At 43.9% G+C, this 27,407-nt stretch overlaps 1 protein-coding gene across 1 annotated transcript; it reads right to left on the reverse strand.

The window, feature by feature from the left end:
- Positions 1-5,036: 5,036 nt before the first annotated feature.
- On the reverse strand, positions 5,037-27,407 carry LOC139752864 (glucoside xylosyltransferase 1-like). Its single transcript, XM_071668861.1, has 9 exons — positions 27,301-27,407; positions 20,901-21,096; positions 18,721-18,879; positions 17,698-17,769; positions 16,730-16,826; positions 13,400-13,739; positions 12,873-13,049; positions 9,625-9,783; positions 5,037-8,681 (listed from the first exon to the last, which is right to left on the reverse strand). Exons 1-9 carry the CDS (start codon positions 27,382-27,384, stop codon positions 8,511-8,513), a joined length of 1,455 nt encoding a protein of 484 aa, XP_071524962.1. The 5' UTR covers positions 27,385-27,407; the 3' UTR covers positions 5,037-8,510.

The following is a 27,407-nucleotide window of genomic DNA, read 5'->3' on the forward strand; positions in this document are numbered from 1 at the left end:
GTGTGACGATGACTGAGTCATATCACATCTCACATCCAATTAGTCAGAGAGGCTTCGGATAGTTCGAAAAGTCAAAAGGAAAAAAAAAAAAAGATAATCAATGTCTACTCACAAAAGGTAATTCAACATATATACTCAAAAGAAAGAGGAGAATCTGAGGAAGAATTACAGGACTTCGAACGTATGAACTTGAACGAATCCTCTTCATCCACTTGACCAACACATGGTCATAGAATTCAGTGATGTGTTCGTTCAGTGTTTCGTCAGATGGAACCCACGTTTCGACACCATAGTTGAAGTTTCGGTTGCTAAACAATCCTGTACCCTGATCTGTATTTGAGGACCACTTGACCCATTGCTTGGCTGATCCTGTACCCTGATCTGTATTTGAGGACCACTTGACCCATTGCTTGGCTGATCCTGTACCCTGATCTGTATTTGAGGACCACTTGACCCATTGCTCGGCTGGTGGACTCGAAGTACGAAGGCAGGATTTCCTTGAACTTCTGAAGGAGGTGTGGTGGTGTGGTGTGGTGTTCCTCCACTTACAGTCTTGAGTACAAAGACACAACTTTGACGGTACGACCATTGAGCAAGGATGGTAGTTCGACACTTTAAGCGCTGCAGAACGACACCATGTGAACCACTTTTGGACCCTTGAGCTCGAGAGTATGACACCTCAAACACGGCAAGACGAAGACTGAAGTACGAGGGTACGACCCTGAAGCACGACGGTACGACCCTGAAACATAACGGTACGACACTGAAACATAACGGTACGATCCTGAAACACGACGGTACGACCCTGAAGCACGGCAAAACGAAGCCTTAAGCACGACGGTACGACCCTGAAGCACGACGGTACGACCCTGAAACATAACGGTACGACCCTGAAACATAGCGGTACGATCCTGAAACATGACGGTACGACCCTGAAGCACGGCAAAACGAAGCCTTAAGCACGACGGTACGACCCTGAAGCACGACGGTACGACCCTGAATCGCAACGGTACGACCCTGAAGCAAGACGGTACGACCCTGAAACACGACGCTACGACCCTGAAACAAGACGGTACGACCCTTGTGTATGATGAAGCGACGCTGCCGGGTTTATCACACTTGACTGAAGGTCGTACTTTCGTATTCAAGGAATAGCCAATTATTCACAAACAGTTGAATTAAGAACAGATTTAAGTTCACATCAGAGCCTGGCCACACACACTCTCTGGCGTCCGAATGCGTTTTATTTTCCACACGTGAAGGGTGTGTAATCCCCCTTCAAACAGGTTTATCTCCACAGATGTTACGCCTCAGCCAGTGCCTTTGAGCGGTCATGAAACTGAGGAATCGATTGATACTCTCCTGCAGGAGAAGAAGAAGAAGAAGAAGAAGAAGAAGAAGAAGAAGAAGAAGAAGAAGAAGATGAAGAAGAAGAAGAACGAAGAAGAAGAAGAAGAAGAAGAAGAGGGATAAGAAGAAGAAGAAGAAGAAGAAGAAGAAGAAGAAGAAGAAGGATAAGAAGAAGAGGAAGAAGAAGAAGAAGAAGATGAAGAAGGATAAAAAGAAGAAGAAGAAGAAGAAGAAGAAGAAGGATAAGAAGAAGAAGAAGAAGAAGAAGAAGAGGAAGAAGAAGAAGAAGAGGAAGAAGAAGAAGAAGAGAAGAAGAAGAAGAAGAAGAAGAAGAAGAAGAAGAAGAGGAAGAAGAAGAAGAAGAAGAAGAAGAAGAAGAGGAAGAAGAAGAAGAAGAAGAGGAAGAAGAAGAAGAAGAAGAAGAAGAAGAAGAAGAAGAAGAAGAACGAAGAAGAAGAAGAACGAAGAAGAAGAAGAACGAAGAAGAAGAAGAAGAAGAAGAAGAAGAAGAAGAAGAAGAAGAAGAAGAAGAAAAGAAAACGTAAAAATCTAGGATTTCCAAACTTGAAAATGTTTTACATGTATTTTCAATTTTTTGTAAAAGATGTTTACCAGTGCTTCGCCTGCTCTTTTACGTTTGCTTGTAAATGGTAAATGGAGCCAGATCTCCACATAGTGATCCCGAGTGATACATGTCCTCTCTCTCTCTCTCTCTCTCTCTCTCTCTCTCTCTCTCTCTCTCTCAATAAAAAAAGATAAATTCACATATACTTTTCTTGTATATGATGCAAACAACCTTTCCAGCCTCTCAGAGTGAATTAGTAAAATGTCAGATAAACTACACCAGTAAAAACCATTGGATCACTTCAACAACCCTGATTTAGATGAGACAGAGAGAAAAGAATATAAGAAGTGTAGAATTATATACGTATTTGGACACACACACACACACACACACACACACACACACATATGAACTCCGTTTTGTATCACTATTATGGATGTACCATTTTCTATCTTTAAATCATAATAAACTATTGAGTTCGCGACAGGATAACGAGTCCATTGTGATACCATCATGTCATCACGTCATGATATATTAGGTTTACAGAAGAGCTTTTCTGAAATGTACATCAAGTCGACGCACGAAGTCGCGTTGACTCGGTGTTTACCACTGTAAGACGTGGAACGAAGCGAATACTGGGGGGAAAACGAGTGTATAATGACCGTTTAGTGCGTTCGTTGATCTCACGGCCCCGTCGCCTCACCGCTCGAAGCGGATTGGCTGAGGCGTGGCGTGGACAGAAAGACGTGATTGGTCAAAGAGCCAAACACGAGTTGGCCTTGGGAGGTGAGTGAACGTTACCACTGCATCAACACCAGTGATTTCTAGAAGGGAGTTAGTTACCCACCCTGTAGGACGCCAGATTTATGTGGTTCCGATGGTGTGGATCATTGATAGTGGCTAGGCGGGCGAACACACAGACGCCAGTGATGGAGGAGTGGCTGGGAGCAGCAACGCGACACGCACCATGTTGGAATTCCAGGAAATTCTTCATCCGCTGGGGCAAATCTTGGCCTGCAGGAATGATCGTGAGTTTTCGTGTCTTTGTGAATGGTTTTGGGTCACTATTTTTTTCCCCCTTGTGATGATCTACATTTGAGAAAGAGGAATGGGTTGGGATATGTTAGCAATTTGTAAGTTGAATTTATTCGTCTCTAAAAGTATTGTATTATTGATGTATTTGGGATTATGATAGATAATCATTTCAAGCGACTGTATAATGGAACGTGATTGGAGGAAAACTTTAAATAGATTGATATTTGTGATTGTTGGAAAGTGCCTGTGTGTGTGTAAGCTGTGAAAGGCATACTAGCTGTAAGTTAACCTGTAGTTCATAGGTGTTTGTGATTTGGTATTGGGTCAATAGTATAAGAACTCTGTAAGTTTTCTTTTCATTTCCACGACCTCTTCTTAACGAGCGAAACAAGGCATTGAATGGTTCCATGGTAGTTGGTCCTGGTGTTGGTGAATGTCATTACCAACATTATTTGTTACTTTTCTATGCAGTCGACTCAAATACGGCCATGTTGAGGATGGCTTTTCGCCCGCTGCATGATCTCCTGCGTCTGGCAGTCCTGCAGGTGCTCTTTTGTATGAGAGGAAAGGGAGTTCTGCCCACGTATCTCATGCGTGACGTAGATGTCTTTAAATAAAGTCTAGAAAGAGGGATTTGGGGGGAGGGGGCTAGAAATATCCTCCCTTACTGTATTACTTTCCGAAAGGATGAACAAAGGAAGGATCCAAGCGAGGATTTTTTTTTTCCGACAAGCATTCGTTCATTCCCGACGCTACTTCGCCCACACGGGAAATGTCGAACAGGAATACATTCATTATCTGTAGTTGTCAACAGCTGTCTAATTATACATGATGATGTGAAGTTCCTACAGCAGAGCAGTAGGAGACAATGACACAGGTACTGGCAGGTAGAGTACATGATTACACCGACACGAAAAGGGTAACGGTGTAGGTCCAAGGTCCACATACGCACACAACTTATTCGACGTAAGGCAGGAGAAGGAGTGATGATCGTATGTAATATCAAATTCTAATGAGAAATAATGTATTTCATACAGAAAAGACAAACTGACACATATATATATATATATATATATATATATATATATATATATATATATATATATATATATAAGCGTGTCGTAGAAGGCGACTAAAAGGGGAGGGAGCGGGGGGGCTGGAAATCCTCCCCTCTCGTTTTTTTTTAATTTTCCAAAAGAAGGAACAGAGAAGGGGGCCAGGTGAGGATATTCCCTCAAAGGTCCAGTCCTCTGTTCTTAACGCTACCTTGCTAACGCGGGATATGGCGAATAGTATGAAAGAAAGAAAGATATATAAATATAAAGTGAACTACCTTGTACGGGCATAACACGCTTGAAGGCCATCTTGGGCAAGGGGAAGAAGAAAAGCCAATCTGGTCTCGACACATGTTTTGTAAACCTGACTCTTTAAAGAACACGAGAAGGTTACAGTCAGAACGAGAGACAATACAATGAGAATTTCACAGTTCATTAGCTCGATGGAAATTGTTAATGTTCGCGTGTCAGTATTGTGCTGAGCTGGGCTGACACTTTGGAAGTTCCAGGGTTACAGATGGCTGAGACTTGCCATTAATACAGTTTGGGGACACTTCAGTACACTTCAGTCACCTGGTCTTCGTGAAGTGTGAGTTCGAACGCGTGAATCTGAACCAGCTGGAAGGTTCGGTTGCCTCTAGTTTGTGTGTGGGTTAGGTAAGGGAGGCCTTGGGGTGGGGATGATAATGAGGGTGAGGGAGGCCTGGAGGTGGGGAGGATAATGAGGGTGAGGGAGGCCTTGGAGTGGGGAGGATAATGAGGGTGAGGGAGGCCTTGGGGTGGGGAGGATAATGAGGGTGAGGTAGGCCTGGAGGTGGGGAGGATAATGAGGGTGAGGGAGGCCTGGAGGTGGGGAGGATAATGAGGGTGAAGGAGGCCTTGGGGTGGGGAGGATAATGAGGGTGAGGGAGGCCTTGGGGTGGGGAGGATAATGAGGGTGAGGGAGGCCTGGGGGTGAAGAGGATAATGAGGGTGAGGGAGGCCTGGAGGTGGGGAGGATAATGAGGGTGAGGGAGGCCTGGAGGTGGGGAGGATAATGAGGGTGAGGGAGGCCTGGAGATGGGGAGGATAATGAGGGTGAGGGAAGCAAGAAGGCAAAGAGGTGTGTGTATTCCAGTTTTCATGTCTAGTTTCATTGACCTAACCATACATGGATTGGTGACTTGAGGTCACTGATTGACGCACATGGACAAACACTTTGATTACATCTTATGAAATGAGAAACATTAAGTCTAAACTGATAATTACACTAATGAGAACACTTATCTCTTCCCCTTCCGACATCCCTACTAACCTTGACAAGGGTCACTCCAGTATTACTGTCAGCCACACGAAGCTTAACCTCCCATATGAATGCGCTATCAACAACTACACATAATGAATGTAATCCTTTTCGCTATTTCCCGTGTGAGCGAAGTAGCGTCGGAGATCAATGAATGCGTGTAAGAAGAAAAAAAAAGTCCTTGCTTGGATCCTTCCTTTGTTCATCCTTTCAGAAAGTAATACAGTAAGGGAGGATTTGGCCATCTATTTAAAGTCCTTTGCCATAAGGAGGAAAGGAAAACTGTTTTTGCATTGATTCTGTGATGTACCGTAATTTCTTCAGTCAGCCAATCGCTGCGCTACCCTAAGTACAATTGGACCATTAAGGTGATGCAGGCTGGTTCAAACGACCAGTCCTCATCATAACCCGCCATCAGAGCTAACGAGTTATGAGGTCAAATTGTGAGGCTGCGAGATAGTGGCCTCTCATACGAGCCGTTGATCATCATTTACAGTGAATAAAGTGGCTCAGAAAATGGGAAGAGGGAGGGAATGTTTACCTATATACTGAGGAACATAAAGAAAACGTGTTTTGCATTTAAGTAAAAGTATATTTTGAAACAATAACTTAAACATGAGATTCAGCAATAACTATTATAGTCGTTATCTTAAATGTTTTATGATTCCGGGAAATTCGTGAATACGGCTAACGAACGTTTAAAAATGTTGGGAAGGTTCACAACTTGACAAGCATACTTCATGGTCACTGTTCGTGACCACAGTTGGTGTGACACGACCACCACAAGAACATTACTCTTCTTCAAGACACTAGTGTGAGGCCGGTACTCGACGCAGGATCCTACATAATGTAGGCATCGCTGGCGGAACAACACATAGGAGACTAACCAAGTGTTTGAGGCTTGGGACAAGGTCGCGTTCACCAAAGACATTTTTTTCTCTCGTCCGTGAATCGCGGTAGAATACATTTCTTTTTTTTTTGGAGGAGGATTACAATACATTTTTTTTTTTAGGAGGGTTAACACGAGATGTATTATAAGGTCTCAGACTACAGTAACGAAGATAAAGATACAAGCTGTAAATCGTGTATGGATCATGCAGGGGAACTACATTATCCCTGAAATGTATATGTATATATATGTATATATATATATATAATATATACGTTGTGGTCCATACATATAATGAATCGTGATAATGGATTATTTACCAACTGCAGGTTTGACTGACAACACACACGAGAGAGCGCGAACTAGGGTGCATATCTGTGCATGGTATGAGCCAAGTTATCTATACTGGGTGCGGTTGAAACGTTCAATATACACCACATATACCTCTATTATATTATACAGAACCTTTTTTTCATCGTCCTCCTACATGAAAGGAACTTTTCTCGTTCATTACCACCCAACATCACCCACTCCCTTAGTGTTTGTCACCCGGAGATCATCGCTATAGCCACACTTTTTGCGATATTCCAAAAGTGTTTTGGTTTGCTGGTGGGCAAACCCTGTGTCATATCCCCACCTCCACCTCTTGCTGGCCTGGCCATGTAGAGGCGGACAGACATGAACCCAACGGAGGATTGGTGGGCCAATATCGTGAACACACGTAGGAGCTCAACCGGGGGAATAGGGTTTGACGGAGCTACTCTTTCGATCACAGAAATGCAACTTATAGCGGATCAAAGACCCTTAAATTGTCATCCGATGCCATGTTGTCTCCATGACCTGACGTTCTGGACGTGGTAATATATCAACAGATAATGTTACTCAGTGTTGTTGAATAAACTACTTTCTATTCACATTGGATTATCTCTTGAATATATTCTAGTTCAGTACTAGAATAGAGAAATCGTTGAATATCTGCATAAAACGTATCGCTTAAGTATAATCCCCTGAATGAGATGTTTCAAATGGTTTAAATAACCAATACACTATGTGTATAAGGGAATAATTACGTGCTGAGCTTGTTAAAGTTTCGAATTGGATATTGATGCAAATGTCAAATACTTGTGAGAAAAGTTCATTCATATGGGAATACTAATTTTGAATAGCTAATCTTGATTAACTACTTTGATTGGAGGCGACGATGTTGGGGTAGATATTGTTAAGGAATGAGACGTGTGTGTGTGGGGAGGTGGGTGTTACGTCTCGGTCAAAGTGTCTCGAACCATTTTTGGGCTCGTTATCCAACACTTGAATTGATGGCTGTAGAGTGATAGATTAAAAATGAATAGTAATTTATTCGTAACTCGTAATAACCCCCCGTCAGTTATAATGATTTGCTCAAGCTAACAACTGCACCTTACAATTGTCATTGCTGCATAACCTACCCACACTACCTCCCTCCCTCAAAATTCTGACCCTCCTTACCCAAAGATCCATCACCCCCTACCTCCTTCCACAGTGTTGCCAGATAAAAAAAAAAAGATACCTGCTGCTGGGACGAATTCACAATTCGTGGAGACCAGTTGATTGTAGCGTGCGGAAATGTCCACAACCATGTCATCTTCACTTTTCCCGAGTGACTGCACCATTCATTCGTGTTACTGAATTTCTATATGTATATACTGGTGTTGGCCTGGGTCTGATCTCTTTATAATGCTGTGGTTAGTAGATGATCTATAACATCTTGGGTAGTTCATCTGGCTAATATAAAGTCCACAACGAGTACAATATGTTGTATGTAAGTGACCCACTGTCTTAATTTGGTCCGGCTTGTGATCTCTCTGTTTACAATCGTAGAAGCCATGCTTCACTCTCCTTCATCATCATCAGTCGTCGCGTCTGTATCTCTCGTTATTGGCAAGTACATTTGCTGTCGCACATTCTATATCACTTGCAAAAGTCCTCACGTCTTAAAAGTGTTGGGTTTTAAAAAAGCGTTGCGAGTCGATGGTATGAGGAGGGAAGATAAGGGGTTTGGCGTTGCGAGTCGATGGTATGAGGAGGGAGGATAAGGGGTTTTGGCGTTGCGGGTCGATGGTATGAGGAGGGAGGATAAGGGGTTTTGGCGTTGCGGGTCGATGGTATGAGGAGGGAGGATAAGGGGTTTTGGCGTTGCGAGTCGATGGTATAAGGAGGGAGGATAAGGGGTTTTGGCGTTGCGGGTCGATGGTATAAGGAGGGAGGATAAGGGGTTTTGGCGTTGCGAGTCGATGGTATGGGAAGGGAGGAGGGAAGACAAGCGGGTTTCGAGGATGAGCTGTCCTTCTGCAGGTGTTAAGTGGAGTCGATGCGTTGCCTCAGAGCCTTGGTGAGGAGGTCGTCAATGCCCGGTACGAAGCGGCAGCTGTCCCATCCCAGGCGACGTCTGAGGTAGACTGTCATCGTGGCCAGCATGGATGTGAATGGTGACTGTAAGTGGTGTTCCTCCCACGCCTCAAACACGGCCTGGAGGAAAGGGAGGGACATCATGGAAGCGACGGTCAGACTGGGTAACGTAAACACACAAAAGTCCCTGGACTTGATGTATACACACGTTAAACTGTGACAAACGTTTACTTCGCTACACACACACGCACCATGCTGAACTCAAACGTTTCTTGAGGACACACACACACACACAATCATCCTGAACTCAAACGTTTCTTGAGGATAACAGGATACAAGAGTGAAGGGATACTTCTTAACATTAAACGTTCATCACAAAAGGTTATCATGTATAATAAACGTTTGCCCGTTTGTGTCAAAGCAAACATTTACCATGAGGATCCAAATGGATGAACAGGGGTTTTGATCGTAACCTGTCAACGTATTATATTGGGGCATTATCAAGGAAGTGTAGATGATGGAAAGGAGTTCAGAAATGCAAAACTCTCCCCATCAGAAGCGAATTTGAGTGTTTAATCTACCCGTAGCGCCTTCAAGAAAAGCTTGGTCGCTATTAACAGCAATATCTTTTCCTTTTATTTAAGATGCATACCTGTAGCTAAGTGCTCGCGCACACGCACACACACACACACACACAAATTCTAAGATCCACTTCACCTTGCACACACACACACAGTAATCACACGCGTATCTACTCAGGAATTTTAAAATAGAATAACTTTAATGATAAAAGACCGAATCTTGGAGTGTCAGAGGTGAAAAATGATTCTAGATAACAGTACTTCAAGTGGTATGAATTGATAGTAGTAACGATGATGAAGAGATGTTTGATGGTGGAAAAGATTTGAGGAAGTTACTTTTAAAAGTGGAAAGGATTCCAGAGGTTATGGGTTCTTCCAGTAACTTTATGATTTTCCATGAGAATCCTCTCGTCCCTCTCTCACCACGATCTCTCCCAACTCTTCTCTCCTTCCTTTCTTCCTTCCTTCACTGTACCTCTTACCTGGAACTTGTCGCTGAAACCGCTGAGGAAGGAAGCCCCTGTGGCATGGAGGATGGACACTCCCCGGTCTCTAATCTGCCTGGAGTAGTTCAAACCATCCCTGCAGGCCATGGGCGTGTAGTTCCATTCGTAGGGCAGTTCGTACACCATCTCCGGATGCTGTTCGAGTAATGGTTGTGAGGTGAGTTACTTCCTCGAGAGGGTGAGGGGGACGGGCTTGTCTGTGGGACTGGGGACAGCTCTAGTGTTTAGAGCCCCCGTGGGGGAGCTACCCTGGCCAGAAGTCATTTTTACTAGGGACTGGATTATCCTGTCGAGAGTGAGGGAGTGAGGGAGTGAGGGAGGGAGTGAGGGAAGGAGGAAGAGATGTCTGTGATGTTACAGTGAGGGATGGTGTCGAGAGATCTCTAATCCACAAGGGTCAAGGTGGGAGATTCTTTTATTTTTGATCTCTATCAAAGGTTCCATTCATGAAAAGAAATCCTTTCCCGAGGTCAGATTTTGAATGGAAGAGAAAAAAGATTTTTTTTTTTTAAAATGATGTAAAAGTGGAGTATCGGGGAAAGGGAGACTATGAATCGTATTTAACATTTGTGTTTAACTTTAGATTTTTTTTTTGTTTTTTTTGGATTCTTTCCATCCGCCTCCCCCCCCCCCCCCCCCCCCCCGCCCCCCAAGAGAAAAACATATTAAGGCACTAATCCATGAAGAAACGTACGCTATTTTTGTAAATCCAATGCGTCATTTCTGCTTTTCAAAATCGTTCAATCGTTGATATTTCCACCACTAGTTAACAACCCAGTGAGACAAGAGTTGTGATCCTCCCCCCCACCTGGTCAGACAAGAGTTGTGATCCTCCCCCCACCTGGTCAGACAAGAGTTGTGATCCTCCCCCCACCTGGTCAGACAAGAGTTGTGATCCTCCCCCCACCTGGTCAGACAAGAGTTGTGATCCTCCCCCCCACCTGGTCAGACAAGAGTTGTGATCCTCCCCCCCACCTGGTCAGACAAGAGTTGTGATCCTCCTCCCCCCACCTGGTCAGACAAGAGTTGTGATCCTCCCACCACCTGGTCAGACAAGAGTTGTGATCCTCCCCCCACCTGGTCAGACAAGAGTTGTGATCCTCCCCCCACCTGGTCAGACAAGAGTTGTGATCCTCCCCCCACCTGGTCAGACAAGAGTTGTGATCCTCCCACCACCTGGTCAGACAAGAGTTGTGATCCTCCCACCACCTGGTCAGACAAGAGTTGTGATCCTCCCCCCACCTGGTCAGACAAGAGTTGTGATCCTCCCCCCACCTGGTCAGACAAGAGTTGTGATCCTCCCCCCACCTGGTCAGACAAGAGTTGTGATCCTCCCGCCACCTGGTCAGACAAGAGTTGTGATCCTCCCCCCACCTGGTCAGACAAGAGTTGTGATCCTCCCCCCACCTGGTCAGACAAGAGTTGTGATCCTCCCGCCACCTGGTCAGACAAGAGTTGTGATCCTCCCGCCACCTGGTCAGACAAGAGTTGTGATCCTCCCACCACCTGGTCAGACAAGAGTTGTGATCCTCCCCCCACCTGGTCAGACAAGAGTTGTGATCCTCCCCCCACCTGGTCAGACAAGAGTTGTGATCCTCCCCCCACCTGGTCAGACAAGAGTTGTGATCCTCCCGCCACCTGGTCAGACAAGAGTTGTGATCCTCCCACCACCTGGTCAGACAAGAGTTGTGATCCTCCCGCCACCTGGTCAGACAAGAGTTGTGATCCTCCCACCACCTGGTCAGACAAGAGTTGTGATCCTCCCCCCACCTGGTCAGACAAGAGTTGTGATCCTCCCCCCACCTATTCAGACAAGAGTTGTGATCCTCCCGCCACCTGGTCAGACAAGAGTTGTGATCCTCCCACCACCTGGTCAGACAAGAGTTGTGATCCTCCCCCCACCTGGTCAGACAAGAGTTGTGATCCTCCTTCCACCTGGTCAGACAAGAGTTGTGATCCTCCCGCCACCTGGTCAGACAAGGGTTGTGATCCTCCCCCCACCTGGTCAGACAAGAGTTGTGATCCTCCCCCCACCTGGTCAGACAAGAGTTGTGATCCTCCCCCCACCTGGTCAGACAAGAGTTGTGATCCTCCCGCCACCTGGTCAGACAAGAGTTGTGATCCTCCCACCACCTGGTCAGACAAGAGTTGTGATCCTCCCCCCACCTGGTCAGACAAGAGTTGTGATCCTCCCGCCACCTGGTCAGACAAGAGTTGTGATCCTCCCACCACCTGGTCAGACAAGAGTTGTGATCCTCCCCCCACCTGGTCAGACAAGAGTTGTGATCCTCCTTCCACCTGGTCAGACAAGAGTTGTGATCCTCCCGCCACCTGGTCAGACAAGAGTTGTGATCCTCCCCCACCTGGTCAGACAAGAGTTGTGATCCTCCCCCCACCTGGTCAGACAAGAGTTGTGATCCTCCCCCCACCTGGTCAGACAAGAGTTGTGATCCACCACCTGGTCAGACAAGAGTTGTGATCCTCCCACCACCTGGTCAGACAAGAGTTGTGATCCTCCCGCCACCTGGTCAGACAAGAGATGTGATCCTCCCCCCACCTGGTCAGACAAGAGTTGTGATCCTCCTTCCACCTGGTCAGACAAGAGTTGTGATCCTCCTTCCACCTGGTCAGACAAGAGTTGTGATCCTCCCACCACCTGGTCAGACAAGAGTTGTGATCCTCCCCCCACCTGGTCAGACAAGAGTTGTGATCCTCCTTCCACCTGGTCAGACAAGAGTTGTGATCCTCCTTCCACCTGGTCAGACAAGAGTTGTGATCCTCCCACCACCTGGTCAGACAAGAGTTGTGATCCTCCCGCCACCTGGTCAGACAAGAGTTGTGATCCTCCCCCACCTGGTCAGACAAGAGTTGTGATCCTCCCCCCACCTGGTCAGACAAGAGTTGTGATCCTCCCCCCACCTGGTCAGACAAGAGTTGTGATCCACCACCTGGTCAGACAAGAGTTGTGATCCTCCCACCACCTGGTCAGACAAGAGTTGTGATCCTCCCGCCACCTGGTCAGACAAGAGATGTGATCCTCCCCCCACCTGGTCAGACAAGAGTTGTGATCCTCCCCCCACCTGGTCAGACAAGAGTTGTGATCCTCCCCCCACCTGGTCAGACAAGAGTTGTGATCCTCCCACCACCTGGTCAGACAAGAGTTGTGATCCTCCCCCCACCTGGTCAGACAAGAGTTGTGATCCTCCCGCCACCTGGTCACGTACCTGACTGAAGACAATATTGATGACGTCATTGGTGTACGCCTCACTCAACACGTCCTTGTACTTATCATAGGCAGTTAAGAAGGCCTCAGTGTACCCTCCACCAGGGAGGTTCTTCAGTCGTGTGAAGTTCATCACCATCACCCCAGTGTTGACGCCCCCGTCTCCATAGTGAGGGAACTGGGGAGAGGAGAAAACAGACGATGGTTATCACCCCCCCCAGTGTTGACGCCCCCGTCTCCATAGTGAGGGAACTGGGGAGAGGAGAAAACAGACGATGGTTATCACCCCCCCCAGTGTTGACGCCCCTGTCGCCATAGTGAGGGAACTGGGGAGAGGAGAAAACTGAAAAACCATTTCTTTCCCTCTGTTGCTATAGTTCAATAACGTAACCATACGTACTTGGAAACCAGGCAGTTTAAACATTGCAATGAATCAAAGTTCACAATCGCTAGTCTAGGGTACAGGCAGGAGGTCATGCTCTGGTTAATTTTACTCTGGTGATGTATAAATAAACTTCTACATCCGACCTTGTGCAAATTCTCTCTGTATCGGTTGCCAGATGGCGCCATGCCAACGGCCTGCACGTCATCAAACTGGCGGAGGTGTTGCCAGAGTTGGCCTGGAGGGCGTAGGAAGATGGTGTCCGTGTCCAGCAGTACGGCGGCGTCCAAGTTGGGGAAGATGTGGGTGAGGAAGACTCTAGCGGAGGAGCAGGGTCTGGCCAGGGGCCTCAGCTCCTCCCTGTCTGGAGGGTACCACACACTGTGGTGCTCCAGTACCAGCCGTTGGCGATACTGCGCTGGCCACCCCTCCGTCAGCGACACCACCTGGTCGTACAGCGTCTCCGTGTCCGTCACCACCAGAAACCTGTGACGAAGGCGTCTCGTAACGCGGGAATATGACTGAAGGTGATTCCAGAACTGGTAGGGAGAGATCAGGGGTTGCGAGACTCGTCATGTAAATGGTTACACGATTGCGCCTCGAGTGTATAGTAAATAGGGATAGAAATGCAGTAATGGGGATAGGGATTTGGGAATGGGGTTAAGTATAGTAATAGGGATAGGAAAAGATCATAGACCAGACCTCGTATAGCTTATAGAAGGTAACAAAACGGAAGAATAAATGTATTATATAGACTGAGTATGAACATTCTCTTTGGGGAACCATATATCAAATGGGGTGTAGGTTTTAAGGGGACCCTGACTTAACCAGTCTTTAAGTTGCCTCAAATGGGGTGTGGGTTTTCAGGGGAACCTGACTTAACCAGTCTTTAAGTTGCCTCAAATGGGTTGTGAGTTTTAAGGGGAACCTGACTTAACCAATCATTAAGTTACCTTTAACTACACTGGTGAAACACTATGTCCAGAAAAAAAAAAAAACATCTAGAATGCACTTTAGACTCCAGGATTGGCGGGTCATACATCAATATCTTGTCTACGCCTGAAATAAGACGTACTAGATAAGGGTCAGGTTAGATGTTACGCCATGTGAGGTGGTCAAAGGGATCAGTGATAACACAAAGATGGGAGAGTCAAGAAGAATGAGATAGAAGGAGAGAAATCCTCGAACTCTTGATACTTTACCTGTAATGCACAGATAATAATCGCGCGTGCATGCGCGCACACACACACTTTATCATTTCGCTGTGGCTAATCAAGGAGTAGAAAAATGTAGAGAATCGTACGTTTTAAATCTACATTCTAGGTAGAAGTCGACTTTAATAAGTTAACAGATCTAAATCGTCTTTTAAGAATAATGAACAGAGCGATTAAGATGTTCCAACATCATAAAGTGAATAAGCAATTTCAAGAAAATCTACAAAAGTTGACGTTAAATGATAAAAAAAAAAAACTATTGAAAGATTTAATTGACTGCCTCAATATTTTTCTGAGTAAACTTCGTTTTTCCAAAAACTTTTTTTAAGTGTAAGTGGCTAATTACGATTATAAGTGAACAAAGTTACTATTGGGATATTGGATTAGAATATTCATCACATTTAGGCAAGAAGAAAACGGAGTTAATCTAGAATAAACTTAAGAAAAATCCACAAGGAAGGTTACCAGAATTGAAGTCTGGCATGGGAAGACATAGTGACCATACACGTCACTACATCTGTAAGCAAGAAGACAAATGAAAAGGATTATATTGGAGCCTTTCAGTAGATGGAGGAAAGAGCAAGGAAGAAACGAAAGATGAATCATAAATGGAGAAATTAATAGCAATGATGAATGGGATCATCATCCCACAGTAGTTGGAGGAGGAAGTAGAGAAGAGACTGTGTGGAATCGAATCCAACTTCATAAATGGTGTCATTAAATGGAATACATTAGGGAGATGTGAATTATGATCAAAGGCTTTGATAATTGGAACGAAATGGTTGAGTGCGGAGGATTCAGAAGGCGTACAACGACAGGGGAAGAAAGAGCAATGAATGAGGATTGGAAAGAAAAAAAAAAAAAAGGGGTTCAGAAAGGGTTCTATTTTTTAATCCTTGAAGCGGTTCGTCAAAAGGATATGTCCATATTAGATCAGAGGCGATTAACAGTAACAGATGGTGGGGGAGGGAAACGGGGACAATGTCCTGGCATAGTTTAACAGAGCGTTAGAGTTCAACAGAGCGTTATAGTTCAACAGAGCGTTATAGTTCAACAGAGCGTTAGAGTTGAACAGAGCGTTATAGTTCAACAGAGCGTTATAGTTCAACAGAGCGTTATAGTTCAACAGAGCGTTATAGTTCAACAGAGCCTTATAGTTCAACAGAGCCTTAGAGTTCAACAGAGCCTTAGAGTTCAACAGAGCCTTAGAGTTCAAAAGAGCGTTAGAGTTCAACAGAGCGTTAGAGTTCAACAGAGCGTTAGAGTTCAACAGAGCGTTAGAGTTCAACAGAGCCTTAGGACTGACGCAGTGGAACAGAGATCTGGGGACATAGAATCAAAGGTTGCAGAGAGGAGAATCAAGGGCAATAGTAGATAAGAGCAATATTCACTGTTGAGAGAGAGAGAGAGAGAGAGAGAGAGAGAGAGAGAGAGAGAGAGAGAGAGAGATAAGGTTAGGTGTCTGCTGAAGTTTGATGAATCAACGTTGAAGGGATTTACCAGAGGAGCGCCGCGGTGGCACCAAATTGAAATTGCAAATGAGTGAGGAAGGCTGTGAAATAAGTCCTCGGTAGGAGTATTATCTTTAAATCTAAGCTGCAGGAATGTGTGTGTCTTAAGATGGGGACTTGCGATTTGACAACGTCCCAAACTTATGACCACAGTCCCATTTTGGGAGAATTGTAGGGAAGATACACTGTCTGTTGGCAAATAAAAAGAGAAATTGTATTTAACTACTACATGCAAATATGGCCAAAACTAAAATGTTTCTCGCAAACCGAAAAAATGTATGATGGTCCAGAAGAGGGAATCAAAGATGGTGCCAGAAAGAAGAATCAAGTTATGGGGAAAGATTAGAAGCCTTAGGTTTGTATATCAAGGAAGAGAGAAAGGTGAGGGGTGACCTGATCATAATCTCTTGTCAGACCAGTTTGATGGGATCAATAGTGAACACATCTTCAATATATCCATTAACAGAACCATCATAAAACCATGAAATGAAGACAAACTCGTTACAAAAAGATTAGTTACGAAGTGGTGGACGAAGGGAAATTGACTGAGTAATGAAATTATGAATGTGGACAACACACAAGCGTTTAAAAAAAAAGTTTAAAACACTAGTGTAGATAAAGTCCTCCCATGAGTGGAGAACTTGGTTCCCGTACCGTAAAGCAGGTAGTTACAAATGGGGTAATTAAACACACACACACACACACACACACACGTACACACACACACACACACACACACACACACACTTACCTGAGGGTGATGGTAGTGAGGGCCACAGCCGATTTCAAAAGGACGTTCGTCTGACGCAACTGTCGCACCAGATCCTCCTTCAGAATCCTGCCCAGACCTGTGTGAAGGATGTCCTACAGTTACTCCTATCTTCCTTAGCCTCCTTGAGTCCCACGTCATGGGCACGTCCCTCCTGCTTGTAAATCCCTCTCTCACACTCAATCCCTCTCTCACCTCCTCTCACACACTCGCAGAAATGTCGTCCTCTGCCACAGAGTACGGAAGGAAACCCATGGACACCCCACCACACACACACACACACACACACTGAAGTGAACTTTGACCTCTGCACTGAAACGTGCAGTTCTTAAATATTCACTCTGTTCTCACTCCTCGGTGCACGCATGCCTTTATTACACTTTCTCTCTCAAAAAAAACAAAATAGTCTCCTGTGAACACGATCGTAAAAATAAAAGAAAAATCCTCCTCCCACTTGACATTTTCTCTCTCCACTCGCCTTGTTCATTCTTCCTCTGTGTATTGTATTTCAGGTGTATGTCCTGTTGCATTTCTCATTCGTCTCTACTGTACCATGGTTCTGTAATCATTTGAATCGTCAAAAGTATAATTTCTCATCCATGCTGTTCTACAGTAATACATGTTGAAAAGAATAAAGCAGACGTGTATGTATAGTGTTACGCTGTACGCCACTATATATGTGTTTCCATAATGTATGAATGTGTGTTGATGACTATTGGCCAGATACACGACCGAATAATAAACAAATATAAAAGGAAGAATAATGTATTGGTGGATAACATTAGATGTTCTATCTAGAGATGTTTATGGACGTAAGTGTTCTATCTATAGATGCTTAAGGACGTAATATAGACATAGATGTTCCTCTCGATACCGTTTTAAGGCGATCGAGTCTTTTGCTATAAATGGTGAGGAGGAAGGAGGGTGTCATCTGGGACAGCAAAACTAACCTTTGCAAAGTATGATGATGAAGGTAGGTTGTGAGTGTGCTAGTCCAACCTCAGCTCTCCCGTCTGGTTCATCTGAAGAGAAGTGGGAACAGATTACTGTCTTAATTCTAGTGATGAGAACTTGGCTTGAGTCCTTAACGTAACACAATGTCTGGTGGTCTGTACAACCTGGAGGGTGCTTCGTGAGAGAGTGAGGGTGGGTGGTATAGGGTAGGAAACTTTGACCAGCCAGTTGGTTGGTATTTGCTGTGAGTTGAGGGAGAGTAGGACTGGAAGTGATGCTGATATCTTTGTTGACAGAAGTCTAGCTACGTCTTGAGGCCTGTAGTGATGTATAGAGAGTCTAGGTTCCTAACTGTTATGTCCCTTACAGGGAAAAAAACCTTTTAGGACTTCTTGTTTTGAAATCCACAAGGCAGTTTATTAGGACAAGCTTTGAGTTTGGGAAGCGACTGGATGGATTGGGTATATAGACTGGTTTCGCAAAGGGGTTCAGAATATGGTAAGTAATGCAATGTTCTAAATTGATCTATCTATAAGGGCGCCCTCTGTGATTCTTCCAGAGGTACTGTATGTCTGTATTTTGACATGAAGAAGAAGGAATGGAATGTGTCTTGTTTATAATGTACAACAGTTGTAAGTAGGGCAGATCTACTTAACGTGTGATCTACTGTGTCTTGTGTTAACAATCTACTACGACAGTTGTAAGTAAGGCAGATCTACTTAACGTGTGATCTACTTATCAGTGATCCAGCGTCTGTCTTCATGTCAGCTATGTACGTAATGCTAGGAGGAGGATGAATATGATTTAACGATTAATATCAATTTTATAAGTTTAACGAGTGTATTGCTCGTTGTGGTTTTTGCCTCTAGCTCGCAACGATCCTTAAGCAGGATCATGATGGAATGATGTTCGTTGAACATGATAGTTAAGAGACTTAGCCTAACGAATGATCAAGGGAGGGAATGGGTTAATGACCATTCATCCGCTCGTTGACCACCAACTCCAGACGTCATACGTACCGTATATGACGGTCTGTTCCCGGGTGACGGTGAGGTGGAGGAGGGAGAGACACAGGACGACCATCCCTGTCACTACCACAGCGCTGGTGGTCATACAACTCGCCCGAGGCAACGTCCTTACCCACATGGTGATGGGTTTCTCTGCTTGGAAGCAATTGTCTGAAATGGAATTGAAGGCCGAATGAAAACATGTATCAGTAATTCCCTTTATCTTTCATATGATCTTTCATATTACGCTGGTTTGGTAAGTTTTTCTTACCCTCACAGCTGCGTCTGAGACCTGACCTTATCTTCAACCTTACGTATACCTTACGATGTGGGTTTGGAAGGTCATCTAACCCCCCCAATAGCTAGGTCTAGAACCATACTTTACCTCACGCATGCCTTACGGTGGTGTGAGAGATTTTAACACCCACCCACCCACCCCAACATCTTGGTCTGGGACCTTGATTTTAACCTTGGAATGTTTTCTGAGGTCATCTAGCCTCACAGACCCGTCTTGGACGAAGCAGCAGCCTTGATGTGGCATTATGTCATCTGACAACATTTTATGCCTTTCGATGAACTTTCTGCACTCCGGATGCGACTCCAACATTGTATATACTGGGCGCCTCTGCTCCGCTGGTGTCCAGTGCTCACACCACGGGGAAGACATGTACACCAATCTATAATCACCTTCTTCAGCTGTGGTTCCGCCCGGTGGACGCAGCTGACTCTCTGAGCGCTGCAAGGGGGAGGCCCAATAGTGGAGGAGATCATGGGACAGGAAGGTAAAAGTTAGCATTTCATTTTTTGTTTCGTCCATATTGTCTTGAGTGACAAAGACTTTTTGAGAAGTTACCGATGTTTTGGTCTTCCTCCTTCAGGTCACCTTCAGGAGTAAGGTGATAGGAGTCTCTTGGATCCCGCGCAGGGGACGAGGAAGGGGAGATGGGAGTGGAGGCACGATTAGGAGGTGGCAGATGGATGAGATCTATGCCATCTTATCAGCAGAAGATAAGCGACGGTAGAGATATTTGGGAGGAGGGAATGAGGCAGGGGCCTAACCCACCGTGCCGTGGTCTTTGGCTTTGGAAGATTTAGAGATGTGCACCACAGTTACAATCGCTTTTACAACGATCTCTCAACATACAATGGTATTTGTTCCTACTTCTAATTTCCTCCTCATTAGAACATTCGATTTGGTTTTAGAGGTCTATAGCGTTTAGAAATTGTGCTATAGGTTTTGGTTTAGAATTCTAGACTGAGTGTATGAGTTTGAATAACTAGTTGGTTTGGAAGACTGGGTTTAGGTACTTTAATAACCAGTTGGTTTAGAAGATTGGGTTTAGGTACTACTTTGATAACCAGTTGGTTTAGAAGATCGAGTCTAGATACTTGGATAACCAGTTGGTTTAGAAGATTGGGTCTAGGTACTTTAATAACCAGTTGGTTTAGATGACTGGGTCTAGGTACTTTAATAACCAGTTGGTTTAGAAGATTGGGTCTAGGTATTTTAATAACTAGTTGGTTTAGAAGATTGGGTCTAGGTACTTGAATGACGGTTCTGCTAATATCATTTAGTCGACCCTGATAAGATTACAGACGAATCTCGTACAGGTCCCACGATGGAGATGGAAACGTACAGTTTCTATATCAACGAGACACCAACATCTACTGCTGGAATGTTTCCTCTCTCGTGTAATTCTGCAATTGTAAGGGAATCACTTTTTTTTGTAACGTATCCACCGTCATGGCTTCATTCTGTATCTTTTTGAAGTTTCTGGATATAGTAGTACATAAGGGTGTTGGTACGAGGAGGATTAATCTATCTTGCTCCAGTAATACCCCAAGGATAAAGGTATAAGATTTGAGGGGAGGATAAAGAAACTAAGTGAATGTAACCTCACGCTGGACGAGTCCGGTAACTTGTATATAGACTATTCAGGAGGGTGAAAGACATGCGCGGGATAGTGAATTGGAACTATGCGGCATACTAGGGTCGACTTGCTGTCAATGAACTGAACCAGGGATGTGAAACGTCTTGAGTAAACCATGGAAAGGTCTGTGTGACCTGAATGTGGATAGGGAGCTGTGGTTTCGGCGCATTACACGTAACAGGTGAAACATCGATACGAGCGAATGTGAGCTTTCTTCGTATGTTCCTGGCGCTATCTCGTATGCACCACACACGCACTTACCTCCTCTCTTTTGACTTTCCTGTTGACGATCGGCCTTCGAGACTGATGATTGTACGTTGGCTGTTAATGAAGCCGAATGAATCTTGACATCACAAATAGAACAAACTGTTGATGAACGTGTGTGAGTTTTGCACTTGTTGTGGAGAAGATGACTTCGTTCCTGTTGCCGAACCCGGTTATAAAGTCTTTCTTTTTCCTGTATGAAAAGGAAAAAATGGCTTAGAAATATTTCCAAATGATATATATATTTAGGTTATTTGAGTTTGGTCTTCTGTTTTGAAGTCAATGGCAGAGACAAATAGGATGTTTATAGACGTTATATAATAGATCATATATATTCCACTGAGTTGGCTGTTAGGAATTCATATGGAGTGGATGAGGTCACAGGCGATACCACCAGCACGAGAGGTCAGACTGCTGGGTCAACAGAGGTCACAGGCACTACCACAAGCGGAAGAGGTCAGAATAATCTTCCTTGCTGGGTGACCGGAGGTCACACTTGTCACTTAGCTCTCTCGTCAAAAGCTTTTAAGGACGTGTTGGCCACATACTTTGGTCTGGGTTAACTGGACGAGAGAGACGCACTCTTTTGCGACAATCGGTCACGCACTCTTCTGCCACAGTCGGTCACATGTGAGCTGCTACGGTGGCGATGTGGTGAGGCGGAAGAGGGATCAGTGACCCCCATACACACACACACACACACACACACACACACACCTTGCAAGTTGCCGAAAAACAAAGATATAATCGCAACGGGTGTGTATGTAAATGAGCCGATGTTGAGGATGTGATACAACGTAAGAACCTGGCGGCACCTGTTACGTAGATCGGGAGATGGGAAGTAGTTTACTTGTAAACATTAAGATATATCTTTCTCTCCATCAATGGAGGATGGCGAGCGCGGTGTAATGTTCTACAGCACACACCAGGAAATTAAGATGGATTTTTGGTCTTTCCTCAATTTTAAGTTGATGGTTTGTCACTTTTAACGATCGTAAATGGTTACTTCGATGAATGAAGAGGTAACGAAATGGACTCTCTCTCTCTCTCTCTCTCTCTCTCTCTCTCTCTCTCTCTCTGAGACTAGGATTGTGCAAAGAATTACGATATGGATGCGAAGCGAGGGAGGAGGAGGAGGTGGTGGTTCGTGGTGGCTGAGGGCCCGAGACAAAGAGTGTGTGGAATGTAAACCCTAAAGCGATAACCTGTGTCCGAAAACACTTTGGATAGAAGACACTCGCTCGACCAGCAAAATTATAATTTCGTTCTAGCATTATAGACGAAGGAAAAATATATTGAACAGTGCTATGTTTTTAATGTTTTCTTTTGAGAAATCCGAAAATAAATTCAAATTCGCGCTGTAAATCTATTACTAAGCTTTATCTATTATCACACGTATAGCCTCTTGCTATGATCACTCATGCAACATACTGTGTTATTAATCAGTCGTACAACCTCATCTCGCGTTATAATCGCTCGTACGATCTCATTTCGTGTTATTACAACTCGTTCGATCGTATCCAATCATTTCATGGCCTCGCTCATCCTTCATACACCCTCCTCTCATCACTCATGAAGCCACATTTCATGTTATACACACTCACACCACAAACTCGGCTCCCGTTTATCACTCGTATATAACCCACGCCACCTACACGCCCTCAAAACTTGTCTCATCTTTTTACGTTCGCTAATAAGCATTCGCTATCGGTGAACATTTTGAATTCGCTTCGCTTCTGGCGTCGGCGAGTTTGTGTGTGTGTGTGTGTGTGTGTGTGTGTGTGTGTGTGTGTGTGTGTTACATTAGCCTGTGGTCATTGTGTGAAGGTTAAAGGCTTTACAAGCTCGAGTGTTCAAAAGACTGTGTGGCGTCAGGAAAATCCCTTTCTCCATTAAAAATTCTATCGAGATTACCTATTGGATTACAATGTTTTCTCAGTTATTTGGATTATCTACTCGGATTATCTTCTAAATTGCCTCCCACCCCCCCCCCCCCCCCCCCCCCACAAACACACACATTAATACTCTTACGTTTATGTTTCTTAATCAGTTTTATTTACGTTGTCACACTGAAGTTTTGGGTAATATTACGTTATTTCAGAGTTCATTATCATTACGTTATTTCGTTTAATTATTGTAACGTTATTTCGAAGAGTTGATTATTTATCATGTTAATGGCTTCTACATTAATGACTGAGCACAATGAGGAAGATAAGGTATAAGAAATGATGAAGTGACAAAGGCAGGAAAATGAAGATCCTGTGTTTTGTTTCTGTTATGAACTTTTGAATATGTAAAATTTGGTTTGCATGGCAATGGTCGTGTTCCCATTCAAATACATGGCACCTCGACCGGATAATAAGTTTTACTGTACCCAGAATGTGACCAGAAAATAAATGTAATATCTACCATGTGGCCAAAGAATATGTAGTTCGAGGTACATATATACACACACAAGTGATATAATCTCTTCCTTTTTTCGTCATTTTGATGGAGGCGTATCTGGCTATCTCTCCCTGTGCAGCGACTGACGTCTTCCTAAACACAAGACCACTGTATTCTCTATTTTCTAGAATGATAGAAACCTCTGGATGAAAACCTCTACGGTGATAGAAACCTCTCAGATGATAGAAACCTCTAGTAGGATTTGACACTCGAGTTAGACTGATTAACCAATTTAACCCACGCGGTCTTGTATATTTTAGTTCTCTATCACTTCCACCTCTGACGAACTCGCCCCTGAATTTTTCATTATTAGCATATTATCCTGTTCTTAGTAAACCCCTCTCTGGTTAAACCAACCCACCCTCCCCCTCTCTCTATACATCCCCTTTTCCAATTATCGAAATGTTCCTCTGTCGTTCCCTTGGATCACTTCAGACTAAACGTGGATCATTCTCTCCTTAGGACACAACTCTCTCCACCTGATTGCTCTACCAGTCGTCGTGCAAGATGTCCATCCATCAGTAATCAAAAGTCCAGTGTTGTTGTTGCAGTAGAACCCGGCCAAATAGGGGGTTCGTGTGTGGCTTCGCAACCCTACTGTACTTGGTAAGTGCAATTACTTATCCGTTAATGTATGCCACATTTATAGATATTTAGAACTATATAATGACCTATGTTGTCACTGTGTGGCTTGCACCAACAACGACAACCTGTGTTGGCGAAGGTGATTCTCTTGTTGACACAGTGTACCCGTCTGTCATCCTAGACTGTCTTAAGTATCTTGTGTCCCTAGAGGATTATACCCAGTCGCTGCTTCCCCCGTCAGAGAGGTAGCGCAAGGAAAGTAGACGAAGAACGGCTCATCCACACCATACACATAAACGCCCATACACGCACATATACATACATACACATTTCAACGTATACATACATATATGCACATGTACATATTCATACTTGCTGCCTTCATCCATTCCCGTCGCCACCCCATCCACATATGTACCTAGATATTACAGTGAAATGTCACTCTAGCCAAAATACATCATTGCTGCCGGAGTCACGCTAACATTGGACTTTAGACATACAGTTTTCATTCTATTGGCCTTTCGTAATGTTTGAGTTCATGCTTTTCCTTAATAGCACAGAACAAATCGGGATAATGTTGAACCGATCATAAAATGCTCTCCATCATCGGGGTCCTGTGTTGTCCGCTGGGTTTTGGAATCTTTCGTGATTTCATGGACTTGTTGTGTGCGAGTGTTGGTCATGGAATATTGGTAGATTTGGTCCGTGTTAACATTATCATGGGTTCATGGTACATGTGGTCTGTTAACATTATCATGGGTTCATGGTACATGTGGTCTGTTAACATTGCCATGGGTTCATGGTACATGTGGTCTGTTAACATTATCATGGGTTCATGGTACATGTGGTCTGTTAACATTATCATGGGTTCATGGTACATGTGGTCTGTTAACATTACCATGGGTTCATGGTGCATGTGGTCTGTTAACATTATCATGGGTTCATGGTACATGTGGTCTGTTAACATTATCATGGGTTCATGGTACATGTGGTCTGTTAACATTATCATGGGTTCATGGTACATGTGGTCTGTTAACATTATCATGGGTTCATGGTACATGTGGTCTGTTAACATTATCATGGGTTCATGGTACATGTGGTCTGTTAACATTATCATGGGTTCGTGGTTGGCCTGGTTTGTTAACATTATCTCGAATGATTTGGCCTGTTACCATTATCATGCCTTCGTGGTTGACATGTTAAATGCTAACATTATCATAGCTTCGTGGTTAACGTAGTCTGGTCTATTAACATTCTCATGCCTTCATGGGAATTGAAACATGTCAGGGAAAACCTTCAGGCTCGTATCCTACAGTGTAAACATCGAGGAATTTCCTTTTTCTTTTCATCATCCTCGATGAATAATTTCCCTCGCCTCCAACACCATCCTGGTTGCATTTTGCCTGACACTTGTCGACATTATCTGTGGATCTTACTGAGAAAACCAAGCTTTAGACGCCTATTTCCAGCTTTTGAGAGACGAAGATAACCTGACAATCGTTTTTATCTGTGGATCTTACTGAGAAAACCAAGCTTTTGACGCCTATTTCCAGCTTTTGAGAGACGAAGATAATCTGACAATCGTTTTTCTTTTACACAATGCCAAATGTTCCCTTTCACGTAGATGGATTTTATCAACATTAGCCAACATATCGTTTTGCTTTTCTCATCATTCTCCTCGCATAGCAAGGGCCACATGACGCAGTAGTGTGTGTGTGTGTGTGTGTGTGTGTGTGTGTGTGTGCTTCTGCAACCATCATCCCTAACAACTGAGGGTGTTTAAAAGGTGTATTGAATTGGTGGTTGCATTAGCTTTACGATGACGACCTTGACGACCCTGGCAGTTCGTTGAAAAGCATCTTGCTCAAACGACCGACGTCACAAAATTTTCCAATAATAAACCAGGAGTAATTACTGCTTCGGGACTTATATATATATATATATATATATATATATATATATATATATATATATATATATATATATATATATATATATCCCTGGGGATAAGGGGATTAAGAATACTTCCCACGTATTCCCTGCGTGTCGTAGAAGGCGACTAAAAGGGGAGGGAGCGGGGGGCTGGAAATCCTCCCCTCTCGTTTTTTTTTTTTTTTTAATTTTCCAAAAGAAGGAACAGAGGGGGCCAGGTGAGGATATTCCAAAAAAGGCTCAGTCCTCTGTTCCTAACGCTACCTCGCTAACGCGGGAAATGGCGAATAGTTTAAAAGAAAAAGAATATATATATATATATATATATATATATATATATATATATATATATATATATATATATATATATATATACGGTCCAATTCTTATACCAATACGATGGTCACCATGAACTATCTATAACCTTTCTTTAACTTAATTGTCTAATTTCATCGCCACTTTGTCTGACCAATGTTGAATCTTTAAATTTTTTTTACCCCAATAAGCTTTCCATACTTCCTTGTACCACTAGCACTTCTGGAATCATTAGGGAAACGTAACTGGTATATTGTAACGTCCTCTGGTTGATCTCTTGTACAGATCAGTAATAATCATGATACAAAAGTGAGCTACGAAACGAGACATTTTTGTATCTTCATTCAGCTTGGAAACCTTCCCTTTGAAATGCGTTCTGTCTTCTCTCATCAATGAATCGGTTTAAGTTGTCCCTCACTCCAACCTTAGCTTTAATCTTCTTCCGTCTATTCTCAAGAGAACAGTATTGAATACCTTTTCTTCGATCCATCTCTAAAAGACAGTGATCAAACGAACCACCCGTCTCTTATTTAATGTCTCTCACTAGAGTTCGAGAAATTCATATCTTTGTCTTTTTTTTCTCTTGAAATCGTGACTTCTCTCACTCTAGTAGGTTCCATCTTACAAAATATCGTATATATACCTTCCTGTTTGTTGTTTCTAGCACCTGTGTAGACCAAACCTAACTTAAATCTGTTGGATTAGGTCAAAAAAAAAAAAAAGGATCGAATTTACCATGGCCCTCATCTTCACTAGACTACCTACATCTTCACTACACCCTCATCTTCACCTGCATCATTATCTCTACTACTCTGTAATCTTCACCACGACCTCATCTTCCCCACATCATCACAAGCCTCTATGTTCACGACAGACTGAGACGAGAACAATTACACAATTGCACGATACGATTTTACAGTCGCACAAAACCATTACCAGTATACAGATAGATAAGTCTGTCATTATGTTCTGTTTTCTTTTATCCCATCCCCCCCAAATGTGGCCTATAAAGAAAACGTCGTCAAACATTGGCGCTTCTAAGCATTCCACTGCTTACCTTCTCTCGCCATAAGACTTAGTCTAGCAGCAGCACCTCCGTTTCTTTCCGCTTTTCAAATACCTTTCGACGTGGAGCTGGTTTGAAGAGTACCGCTGGTCGGCACGTCAGCTGGGTTGTGATGGTGTCAAAGGATAAGCATTTCATACCGATGCTGTGCTAGAGGAAAA

Source organism: Panulirus ornatus, chromosome 13 (assembly GCF_036320965.1).
Source record: "Panulirus ornatus isolate Po-2019 chromosome 13, ASM3632096v1, whole genome shotgun sequence".
NCBI lineage: Eukaryota > Metazoa > Arthropoda > Malacostraca > Decapoda > Palinuridae > Panulirus > Panulirus ornatus.

Bases quoted from the DNA above. Each gene is read 5' to 3' on its own strand.
- LOC139752864 (XM_071668861.1), bottom strand. From the start codon at position 27,384: ATGAAATGCTTATCCTTTGACACCATCACAACCCAGCTGACGTGCCGA. The intron at 13,740-16,729 runs GTAAGTGTGTGT...CCTTCGTCACAG, and splicing joins CTCACTACCATCACCCTCAG to GTTTCTGGTGGTGACGGACA. The intron at 9,784-12,872 runs GTACGTGACCAG...TTACTCGAACAG, and splicing joins TCAATATTGTCTTCAGTCAG to CATCCGGAGATGGTGTACGA.